The sequence below is a fragment of the Oncorhynchus keta genome, chromosome 28 (genome assembly GCF_023373465.1).
Source record: "Oncorhynchus keta strain PuntledgeMale-10-30-2019 chromosome 28, Oket_V2, whole genome shotgun sequence".
NCBI lineage: Eukaryota > Metazoa > Chordata > Actinopteri > Salmoniformes > Salmonidae > Oncorhynchus > Oncorhynchus keta.
The window spans coordinates 55,675,517-55,687,742 of record NC_068448.1 but is presented as its reverse complement, the minus strand read 5'-3'; the positions used below and the strand labels follow the sequence as shown (position 1 = coordinate 55,687,742).

Here is a 12,226-nt window from a genome sequence, read left to right as displayed (position 1 = left end):
GGGAGGAAAGGGTGGGGAAGGAGGGATGAAGGTGTCTATTTCCCTGGTCAGTTTTTGATCTTGCCAGGAAACGGATTATCTTATGACATCACACTTCCGTCTTAAAGTATAATGCCCTGCAGTGACCCAGAGATATGATCTGTTTCCCAAATGGCACCCTATTCCCTAAGTAGTGCACTAATAGGGTGTCATTTGGGACCCTTCCTCTGTTTAGAACCACCACAGCTCTTTTCAAGAAGTGAGACTATAGAGAGTATGTTGATCCCTGGTCTGAGTGGGTTTCCATGGCGGATTTCCAGGGCAGGCTCTGAGGTGATTTTAAAGGGTGGGATCTCTCATAATTAAAGTCAGACGGATTCATGGGGAAATCAAATCAGCCTCCCAGACAGAGGAGAGCAGGGCAGAGCAGAGCAGAGCTGAAGCAGCAATATAATATCCATCATGCAGCACAATATTTAATTGACTTATATAACATTTCTCCTTTCTGACAGCTTCTTCCCCTCCCTCACTACACATCTACACCTATTTTATCAGGACTGTCCTCTGGTGTTTGGGGTTTCTCTCTCTCTGTCTCTCTCTCTTTCTGTCTCTGTCTCTGTCTCTGTTTCCCGCTCTCTGTCCCTTTCTCTCTGCCTTTTAGGTTGTTCTCAGGGGTTCTCCTCCTCTTTCTTTCTCCCTGTCTCTCTATCTCCTTCTCTCCATGCATTTGATGAGGAGGAGAAGGGCCGGCTCTTGCCTTTTGGGGGCCCTAAGCGAGATTTGGTTTTAGTGGCCCTCCTCTTGATGGTGGAGAGAAATGTACATTTTAAATGTTAACGTTAAATGCTATCTTGTCACAACACAACTGATTGGCTCAAATGCATGAAGAAGGAAAGAAATTCCAATAATTCACTTTTAACAAGGCACACGTGTTAATTGAAATGCATTCCAGGTGACTACCTCATGATGCTGGTGAGAGAATGCCAAGAGTGTGCAAAGCTGTCATCAAGGCGAAAGGTGGCTACTTTGAAGAATCTAAAATATAAAATATATTTTGATTTGTGTTATTTCATTGTGTTGATATCTTCACTATTATTCTACAATGTAGAACATTTAAAAATAAAGAAAAACCCTTGAATGAGCCAAACCTTTGACTGGTACTGTATGTTTACCTGAAAATATATATGGGGAGTTGAAAATGACATTGATGGAGGCCACTATCTATCTACAATGTTAAATCTAATCAGCCCCCTTAAAAAACAAAAATCACCACACTGCCTCATTATACCTTTAGACATGTAATTAAGAAATGAAGACGATTTTGAGTCTTCTGTGTGTCCAAAAAAAAGGTTTTCTTGATTAGGCGTCGAGCATTGGGCAATTCCTTTCTGTGATGATGTGAATTTGGGGTGCTGCTAGAGGTAGTTGAATGTGGAGGAAGTTAAAGCATGCACCCAATTACAGTGTGATTCTGTCATACACACACACACACACATACGCATGCATACACACAGATGCGTGCACACACACACACACACACACACACACACACACACACACACACACACACACACACACACACACACACACACACACACACACACACACACACACACACACACACACACACACACACACACACACACACACACACACACAGAGACTCTGCATTAATTTCCGGAGCCATCGTTCTCTCTTTCTTCCCCTGAGAAACGTTTCAATATTTTTCTGCCAACGTTATGCATATTTATGCTTACATCCTCTCCGCTTCACTAAATGTCACTGGAAATGTTTATTTGTCTAATGAAGGCATTTTCATATTTTACTCTTATTTCCTCCTCCTCCTCCTTCTACTCCTCCTCCTTCTACTCCTCATCCTCCTACTCCTACTCCACCTAGTTCCCGCCTCTTGTCTTTGTTTGAATGAGTCATTCCTCCTGAAAATGACCATGCAGCTCTTGCACACTGTTGTTTCTCTTACTCATTACCATAATGTCTCTCAACTTCAGACGAGTTTTCGTCCTCTGCTAATTCCATGCACACTTAGTTTCAACTCACTCGCTGAGCCTCTGAGGAGAAACGCTGTCTTTGTTACAATTACTCCCACCGTTGATCTTCTGGAGGCCCTGTGGGACTCAGCATACAAGAGTCTCTCTTTTTCCCATGATGCAACCATAGCCAAAGGAACTGCCTATAAAAGAGCCGACTCACAATTCCCTCCTCCGGCTAAGAAAGCTTTGTCAGACCGAGACAGAACATTTCAAGTTTGAACATGTTCTAGAAGTTCAGCATTGAGTGATGAGCATAAATATGTATATGCTCTCTCTCGACCTCTCTCTCTCACACACACGTGCACACACACACGTGCACACACAGCCTAGAACACAACCGTAGTTTTAGATGTACATTTGTGCCTCCAAGTCTGTGTGAAATGTTCTTAGGGAAAATAATTACCAACAGCTGCCAAAAGTGTGAACGAGTCTAACAACCACATGAACCACTTCACCACTATGTAATCCAAACTGTACAATCTGCTTGTGTCCCGTTCACAACACAGATACAGCTTGTCTGAACAAAGTAGCTGTCTTTAACTGTGGTGTGTGATGGGGAGAGGAGGGAGAAAAAACACATGCTCTGATTAGTAGGTAACTAGGTTTTTTTTAAAGTTCATGGTCTGCACCCCAAATCCCACTTCATGATCTGGAGAAATAGGAACATATATTTAACAGTGGCAGATGTTTGAGGAAATATCCCATCAGCCATTACAGCTGTTTACCTTAGGGGAAAACAACATGACTTCACATGTGGAAAATCAAATCATTTCATGTGAAATCATGTGAAACCATGTGGTTTTGGAGCAATTCACATGTGGATCTTCACATGTGATTATAGCACCTTTTTCATGTGGAAGTTTGTGAAACCATGTGGTTTGGGAACACTTCACATGTGGATTTTCACATGTGATTATAGCACCTTTTCATGTGGAAGTTTGTGAAACCATGTGGTTTGGGAACAATTCACATGTGGATTTTCACATGTGATTATAGCACCTTTTTCATGTGGAAGTTTGTGAAACCATGTGGTTTGGGAACAATTCACATGTGGATTTTCACATGTGATTATAGCACCTTTTTCATGTGGAAGTTCGTGAAACCATGTGGTTTTGGAGCAATTCACATGTGGATCTTCACATGTGATTATAGCACCTTTTTCATGTGGAAGTTTGTGAAACCATGTGGTTTGGGAACACTTCACACGTGCCCCCTCAGTTTTGTCCTTTAAAACAATATATGTTTCTCTGTAATACTACGAGCCACCTAGCAATTTTATGAAGTTGTCTTTAGCCCAGATAGGTTCCCAATCTCCCATCCACATAACTAGCCACCAAGAAGCCATTTCTTGGTAGCTCGTACAGGTAACTGCCTAAATAAAGGAAACGCTAACATAAAGTGTCTCAATGCACCTTGGCCATAGATTCTACAAGTGTTTGGAACTCTAGAGGGATGCGACACCATTCTCCCACAAGAAATTCCATTATTTTGTGTTTTATTGATGGAAAAGGTGCCGTTACAGATTCTCAAAAAAATGTTCACCATGATTACATAACCATGATTACACCATGATTACATAACCACGATTACACCATGATTACATAACCACGATTACACCATGATTACATAACCATGATTACACCATGATTACATAACCATGATTACATAACCATGATTACATAACCATGATTACATAACCATGATTACATAACCATGATTACATAACCATGATTACATAACCATGATTACATAACCATGATTACATAACCATGATTACACCATGATTACATAACCATGATTACATAACCATGATTACACCATGATTACATAACCATGATTACACCATGATTACATAACCATGATTACACCATGATTACATAACCATGATTACATAACCATGATTACACCATGATTACATAACCATGATTACACCATGATTACACCATGATTACATAACCATGGTTACATAACCATGATTACACCATGATTACACCATGATTACATAACCATGATTACACCATGATTACATAACCATGATTACATAACCATGATTACACCATGATTACACCATGATTACATAACCATGATTACATAACCATGATTACACCATGATTACACCATGATTACACCATGATTACACCACGATTACATAACCATGATTACACCACCATGATTACACCATGATTACACCATGATTACACCATGATTACATAACCATGATTACACCATGATTACATAACCTTTCACATGTGAAATCATGTGGAACCATGTGCTTTTGGAACACGTCACGTGATGATATTTCACATAACCTTTCACGTGTATTCAAATGTTCACATGATGCCCTGCCAACAAATATGAGTCATTAGGATCTCCCCGGAACATCACAAAATAGCTGCAGTGTTTTCAACAGTACATAATTGACTCAGTAATTCAAATTCAACATGTCGTCACCTGGGATTTAAACTCACAACCTCTTGGTTTACAATAATCCGATATTCCTGCTAACTCACTGTGTCTGTTGTGTCAATGACTGATTTCACCTGTATTCCTACACTTTGGAGTTCAAAGTAAATCTCAGCGTTGTATAATACACTAAGAGAATCTGCACACAAAACAATATCCCACAAACACAGGTGGGAAAATGGCTACCTAAATATGATCCCCAATTAGAGGCAACGATTACCAGCTGCCTCCAATTGGGAACCATACAAAACACCAACATAGAAATATTGAACTAGAACAGCCCCTGACCTACTACACCATAGAGAACCAAGGGCTCTCTATGGTCAGGGCGTGACACGTGCAAATCTAACTATCACATTTATTTAACTAGGCAAGTCAGTTAAGAACAATTTCATATTTACCATGACGAACTAAGAATAGTGGGTTAACTGCCTTGTTCAGGGGTAGAACGACACATTTTTACCTGGTCAGCTAAGGGATTTGATCTAGCAACCTTTCGGTTATTGGTCCTACGCTCAACCTGCCGCCCCACATTGGTTAAATATTTGTACACTGTTTTAGCTCAACAGTGTACCACTTACCTTAAAACCCCTGTACCATTTTATTACTTCTTAGAAAAAAAACACATTTAAAATTTGCTGTTTCACATGTGAAATAATTGTTTTCACAAGTTGAGCTGAAAACAAGAGACACGCGTGAGGTCAGTTGTTTACATGTGAAATGCACACATGTATTCAATGTATAGTTCACATGTTAACACCACCTTTTCACATGTGAGGAGAATAACATGTTTTCACCTCACATGTCATTTGCAGATTCACATGTGGAATTTGAAGTTACACATGTGAAAATTGAATTTGCCCTTTCACATGTGAAAAATGTTCAAATGTTTTCACGTGCAGTTTTCACTTGTGAAGTTTCATGTTTTTAGATGTTGCTTTTACATGTTGACACGTTATCACATTAACTTCACATAAGATCACGTGTGAAATCTACATATTTTTTGAATAAGGGTTCATACTGATAAATAAAGAGAGAAGAGGTAAAGCTACAACACAGAGGTGACTGTCCAACATAGTGCCTGTCCAAAATATCACCATTTAATTTTTTTTTTACAAAAGCCTACAGCCAATATGAATATTACTGTGCATATTCATCAAGGTTTTCTATGGCATTGACTATATTATAATCAAAAGTAACAGCTACAGTTCATATGATTAATTCCAGGGCTCAGTATGCCATACCATAGGCTTGATATGACATCAGGACTGGCAACACACACCCAGTCATTTGGGGGCAGAGCTGAAAATATCGCCTTTATTGTGCTGCTGTAATCGTAAAACTGACATGGAGGGCCCTCTAATGGGTGGCCATATTCTGTCTGCGTCCCAAATGGTACCTCATTCCTTATAAAGTACACCATGACCCTGATCAAAAGTAGGGCACTAAATAAGGAATAGGGAGCCATTTGGGATGCGGCCTACATTAATCCTGCTGCAACCTACATTAATCCTGCTGCTTAGTCACTCTTAATTTTCCAAGCAGATTAGCCTTCAATGACTGACTATAGTCTCTTTTCTGTTGATTAGAAAATAAATACCTTACCCTGAGTTTGTTTTTAATAAATTAACATATGTTTTGGTCTATTGGGCAGTTCTCTTCTCTTCGGGGAAAGAAGAAGAAGCAAGCAGAAGTCAAGACTCACCTAATGAAATTAAACCGACAGCCCAGCTCACAAGGAGAAAAAAAGAAAATGTCTGCTTTTGTGCTTTGGCTAATTATACCACAGGAATGTATTAAAGATTACTGTGGGATATGAAGGGGCAAATCTTTTAAATGGCTCTCTCATTGTTCCCTCACAATCCCCTTCATTTCAGATATGGCAGCTGCCTCAGCCACCATTGTGAAATTACCCTGTCCCATTGTTCCAAAGCCTTGTTATCCACAAGACACACGAGTCTAGTTAGTGGCGCTTTGATAGAGGGGCCCAGTACCTCTCTAACATAGTGTTATCTGCAAGAGGGGGAATTACCAGTGGTGGATGGAATAATGCAGCTCATTCCTCTCTCTCTAAGAAGACTAAGAAGACTGTGCACCATTAGTTGGGGTCATGACTGTCTTATGTTGCTCCACTTCCAATTTGATATGTGCAATTGAAGAGGAGTGGTAGGCTATATATACAGTGGTGGGGAAAAAAAGTACCCAATTGTCATACTTGAATAAAAGTGAAGATACCTTTACAGAAAATGACTAAAGTAAAAGTAACTCAGTAAAATACTACTTGAGTAAAGTCTAAAAGTACTTGGTTTTAAATATACTTAAGTATCAAAAGTAAAAGTAAAAGAAAAAGTTTAAATCATTTCAAAATTCCTTATATTAAGAAAACCAGACAGCACAATTTTCTTGTTTATTTATTTACGGATAGCCAGGGGCACATTCCAATACTCAGACATTTACAAATGAAGCATTTGTGTTTAGTGAGTCCGCCAGATCAGAGGCAGTAGGGATGACCAGATTGTTCTCTTGATTGGTGCGTGAATTGAACCATTTCCTGTCCTTCAACATTTAATGAGTACTTTTTTTGGTGTCAGGGTAAATAGTAAAAAATACATCATTTTCTTTAGGAATGTAGTGAAGTAAAAGTAAAAGTTGAGAAAAATATAAATTGAAAAATACAGATTAAAAAAAAAAACTACTTAAGTATTATTTTAAAGTAGTTTTACTTAAGTACTTTACACCACTGTATATATTCAGTATTGTGCCTTTTATTAGTATTTAGCATTGTTAAGCCTTTATACATGCCTTTATACATGCTTACATTCATTCTTCTGCAGTTTTATAATAAGAAAGCTGATGTAAAGGTCTATTGTTTTTGATCATGGAATGAATTGACAGTATAAGAGTATAAAAATGAAAAAACCCTTTTCGATTTTGATAACCTTCCCTGAAAAATATAAATAATTATTTCTGCATTGCGATTTTAATTAAATGAAGACCCAAGAGTCTAATCATAAGTCTACATGTGTTTGTAAATATAGAAGTCTTATTAGACATATGGGAATTCCCCAGCAGGTCGTCTCTCTTGACACCACCTACAGGCCGGAGATAGCTCCCGTTACTGTGGTTACTGCGGTCACACCATTGCACACCGGATAATGCACTACTTACTCTTGACTTCACTCTAATGTGTCTGCTTGGGTTCAACCTATGGGTTTACATTTTATCGTCCGAGGCTCCATGTAGGAGTCCGTCTCCAAGACACCCTTTCCTGCTCCCAGACACTCCAACCTCGGTGCCACCCTGGTGTGCTTAGAATGCGGTCAGAGTCAATGTATTCCACCCTCTAAATATCAGGGCGGGATGTCGTTTTCGTGCGTTTGATGTGATTAACTTCAATATGAAGGCAATGGGAGTTAAATATATTTTAATGAATAGCCTAACAACCTCCTAAGGTATTTGTAACGTTGACATATAGGAGTTCAGCTTGTTTAAATGATCATGTCAATCAATAACTCACATTTGTTTTATGTTCACAATATCCATATTATTCAAATCATGACACAGGGTCATTTCTGGCCAATAGCAAGTTCCAGACTCACAGGACTGCGTGCGCCCTGTACGCGCTGGAGTCCAGGTCTCTCAAACGTCTCTCTATACACTCTAAGAAAAAAGGTGCTATATCAAACCTCAAAGGGTCATTCGCTGTCCCCATATCAGAACCCTTTGAAGATCCATTTTGGTTGCAGGTAAAAAAAAAAACAATTTTAGGTTCCACGTAGAACCCTTTCCACAGAGAGTTCTACATGGAACCCAAAATTGTACTTGAAAGCAAAAAGGTTTCTACCTGGAACCAAAAAGGGTTATCCTATTGGGACAGCACAATAACCCTGTTGGGATCCATTTTTTCTAAGAGTGTACCTGCTACCAAATATGTCCAGACCAGACGGTACAATTGATCAGGTACTTGCTGGGCAATAATAAGTATACATTTAAACACATTAAATGTGAGAACTCAAGACGACTGTCCATACGAGGTCCATATAGCCTGTAAGAATGCAATTTGGGGCAATGGCTGTTTATTACTAGATCATTACACAAAACGTATCAATAATAGCCTTGAACGTATGAGTAAAATGAATGGCAGTTGTATTATCAGTGCTTATTTTGTGGGTGTGTTCAGATGTGTCCTAATATCTAATGTGACTCAGTCTATTCTGTAGACTGCGATAAGACAGCCAGGCGGTTGAATCTACATCTCGATTGTCGAGGCAACCCCCTGGTATATGGGCGTGTGACTGGCTGGCTGGGTCCCGAGACACCGGAGACTCCAAACGAAGCCTGTGTTCTCAACAGCGCTACAGGAGCTGAGCACACACGCAGGAGAGGTGCGTGACGCCCTGTACAGAGGGAGGAATAATAAATGCTAAATTCGAGTCAAGCAGTCAATGCATTCAATCAATCAATGCTCTATAGGATATTGACATTTTCTAACCTCGGGTGATATTTTGGACTGACTTTTACCGGCGCCGTGCTACTCATTGTAAGCGCAAATCCCGTACCCCTCACTTGATACTACTGACAGCAGCGGATAGGTGGCTGTGTGTACACTGAGTTGAGTCTCCGGGAAGGAATTGGCAGCGGGTGCGTGCTTTTGCGCGGAGCAGAGAGGTGCTGAGCTTCAGGGTTGCCCGGACCGGCCCCGGCGTACTACAGGCTACGAATTGACTGGGGAAATATTTGGGAATTGACTTCCTCTCTCGTCAGCGGTGGAGACCTGTCCTTTCCTGTGGTTGTTTTTGAGGTTAACGGATTTGGAAGGAGGTGCGGAGACTTTGACAGAGAAACAGAGAGGGCATACTCTCAGCCTGCCGAAAACTGCTTCGCTTCGACATTGGATACATACGGGGTTGTGAGTGAGTCTACAAGACGCAGGTGAATGCAGTTATTTTTTCTTTAAGTGGCTTGAATTCAGGAGAGACAGAACAATGTTGATATATGAGGAACACTGAGCGAAGCGTGCTCTTAGCTTTCATTCACATGGTGTTAAATATACAGCGCATTGAAGTGAGCTACTATCCCCCTGAACAGCATAGAACGCCGGGTACGGGCACGTTTTGTATCGCTTGAAATGTTGAATTACTCTGTCATTCAGATTTCCAGTGTCACATGTAAGGAATGTTAGGCGCCCTTTTGGATTCGCGTCAGAGTAGTTGCAGAGTATTGTATCCTGTGACTTGGTGAGCATAGCAGCTGGTCGAACGCATTTCATATTGAATGCAAGTCCTCTTGTTGTGCAGTGCCATAAGGTAGTCTAAAAAGCCAAATTGCTTGATGCTTTGCACTGCCATTGATTTCCCCCTAAATCTCAATATGACGTTTTAATGAACGCTTTATCGCGATTCTTGCGTTAACCGCTTTTACAATTAGGACATCTACATAGCCCATTGATGCGTAAAAATAGATATATGGTATAAAAAAAAATCTATTCATATTGCAAATCGATATCTCTTCTTTAGAATGATAATTCGATATTGAATGCCACATAGCATTTGAAGGAGGCTTTTCTCTCCTAGGGAGCTCCCTTGAATTCAGAATTAGCGGAGCGTCTTTGAGAGAGGTCGTTTGGCACACACAAATACAAGTTTTGGAGGCAGTAGTGGTCTATGTTATTGTCCTCCAGTTGAGCTGTTTGTTAGCGTAGTTTAGTGACATCCAGTAGCCAGTGACAGTGTGACAGTCCATCTCCAACAGAGATGGGATAGTGAAAGAGAGCTAGCGCCCGTGTGCGCTGTCACTTTCAGGTCTGACTGGAAGTCTGCAAGTGAGACGGAGAGAGTCTCGGAAAAAGAACCCAGACCTCAGCTTTTAAAGAGAGAGGGGCGTCCATAGGTTGGGCTATGCATATTTGTAATCAAACCAATCAGAGACCTCTGAGATTTAGGCTCGAGCAACCAGGCTGAAGCAGGCAGCACACCCGCTCAAAAGAAGAAAAGCGGCCGCAATTTAGGGGTCGTATCCATCGTTTTAAGCCTCTATTGTGGCAATGACTTTCGCCAGATGTTAGTATTACTAGTTCGTGTCTTGTCAGATTTGAGAATCAGCAGAGGGCGAATGGGGAACAACGCGAGCTTGATTTGCTAATGTGCCCACTTTTGAAACGAATATCACCACCACCGCTGCTTACTCTCAATATTTCTTTCCATTTAGCACCGACGGATTACCTCTTGCCTGGTCATCGTTTCCAAGGAGTTGAAACGGGAGTGGTGCTGGCGCCGGGGATTTGTACTTATTCTTTTACTCGCTCCGACTACTTGTGTGGAGGAAATGGCAACGCCAGTGTTTGAGAGAGGACCCCGACTGGAAGAGAGAGGAACCCGGACCTGAATGACAGGATACAGCAGCCGACCTGAGACATATCCACACACATTTCAACTGCTTTAGTCAAGACACTTCTGCTTTATTTGTTTTCTTTCGGCCCACGCTTGAAAATAAGGAAGAATTAACAGGACCTGAAAAACATTGGGAGGAGTTTTATTTCGTTTTTCGTTTTTCCTCATTTTATTTTGTTTCTAACAAAACAAGGATGCATTGTGGATTAGTGCTGTTCCTCTTAATGGGAATCTTCTTCGTCGCTAAGGCTTTCAAAAATGGTAAGTGACAACTGATATTCCCCCGGCTGTGCTGGGCTAGCCTATTTATCCTGATGTTTTTAAGGATGAACCGTCTCCAACCCTTCGCTGATGTTTTTCTGACTCGTTACGCGTTCACCTGCCTGTCTTCCCTGCGGGTTAGTGCTGCCATTGTCACAGATACATTACTGTAGTGTGGGTCGTTCTATTTTTCAGATGTTATAAAACGTTTGGGCACAGTAGACTAGTGCTAGGGCACTTCCCTCTTTCTTTGCTGTAGCAAATACATGTAGGCAGGCGGCTCTTTATTGCTTCGTTTCCACTATGAGCAAACTTCTTTACGATAGAATGAATATAGAGACATAAGAAAGAATGAACCGCCACATTTAAAATTCTGTTGAATATTACATTGTATCCTATTCAAAACACATTTTCAAGTACTTTACATGGCAGATGGTAGCTATAATACAAAAGCATGACTGCGCACACATAAATGAAGATAAAGTGAGAGGCTAATTTGGACTACTTGAAGTGGCGTGTCTCTAGACACGAGGAAGGGCTCGTTATTCTCCGGCGCTTGTAAAAAATGGTCTGTGAGAAAAGGGAAACAAGTTTTATAAGGATCTGCGTGAATCTAACAAACATTACGAGCATCATTCGTTAATATAGATTACTCAGCAAACGAAAAATAGATGGCATAGATATTTTTGTTTTATGTTATAGTCTACATAGGCTACCCCAAAAACAAATAAATAATGCTTCTCACAGATAATCTGTGAAAAAACTAGAGTCTATCATTTTTTTTAATTGTTTGGCGTTATTGCCATATGACACATTGTCTACAAGTCGCATGGCACCATATGTGCCATTCCCATGGAGACTCAGCCATACCCCGGCACAGCCACAGTGTAGCAGCAGGCTCCCCGTCCACTCTCGGTCTACTACATGAATCCATTACTCCCTGCCGGGGCTAATGGTCCTTGGTCATTAGGAGTTGTTCTAGATAATAGCTGTTTGTGACATTTCACATCATTTTTTACTAGCCTATTTATAAAGAAACATTTTTTACTTTAATTGACAAGCGATTAACATCAACCGTGTTGG

General features: G+C 40.6%; 1 protein-coding gene across 1 annotated transcript in view; it reads left to right on the top strand.

Annotated features, from left to right (window-relative positions):
* Nucleotides 1-8,632: 8,632 nt before the first annotated feature.
* Nucleotides 8,633-12,226, top strand: part of LOC118371079 (neuropilin-1a) — an 83,987-nt gene continuing 80,393 nt past the window's right edge. Inside the window, exons 1-2 of the mRNA XM_052483305.1 lie at nucleotides 8,633-9,425; nucleotides 10,701-11,143. Of these exons, the coding sequence (XP_052339265.1) occupies nucleotides 11,077-11,143 (67 nt within the window). The 5' untranslated portion in view covers nucleotides 8,633-9,425; nucleotides 10,701-11,076. The remainder of the gene's footprint in view (nucleotides 9,426-10,700; nucleotides 11,144-12,226) is intronic.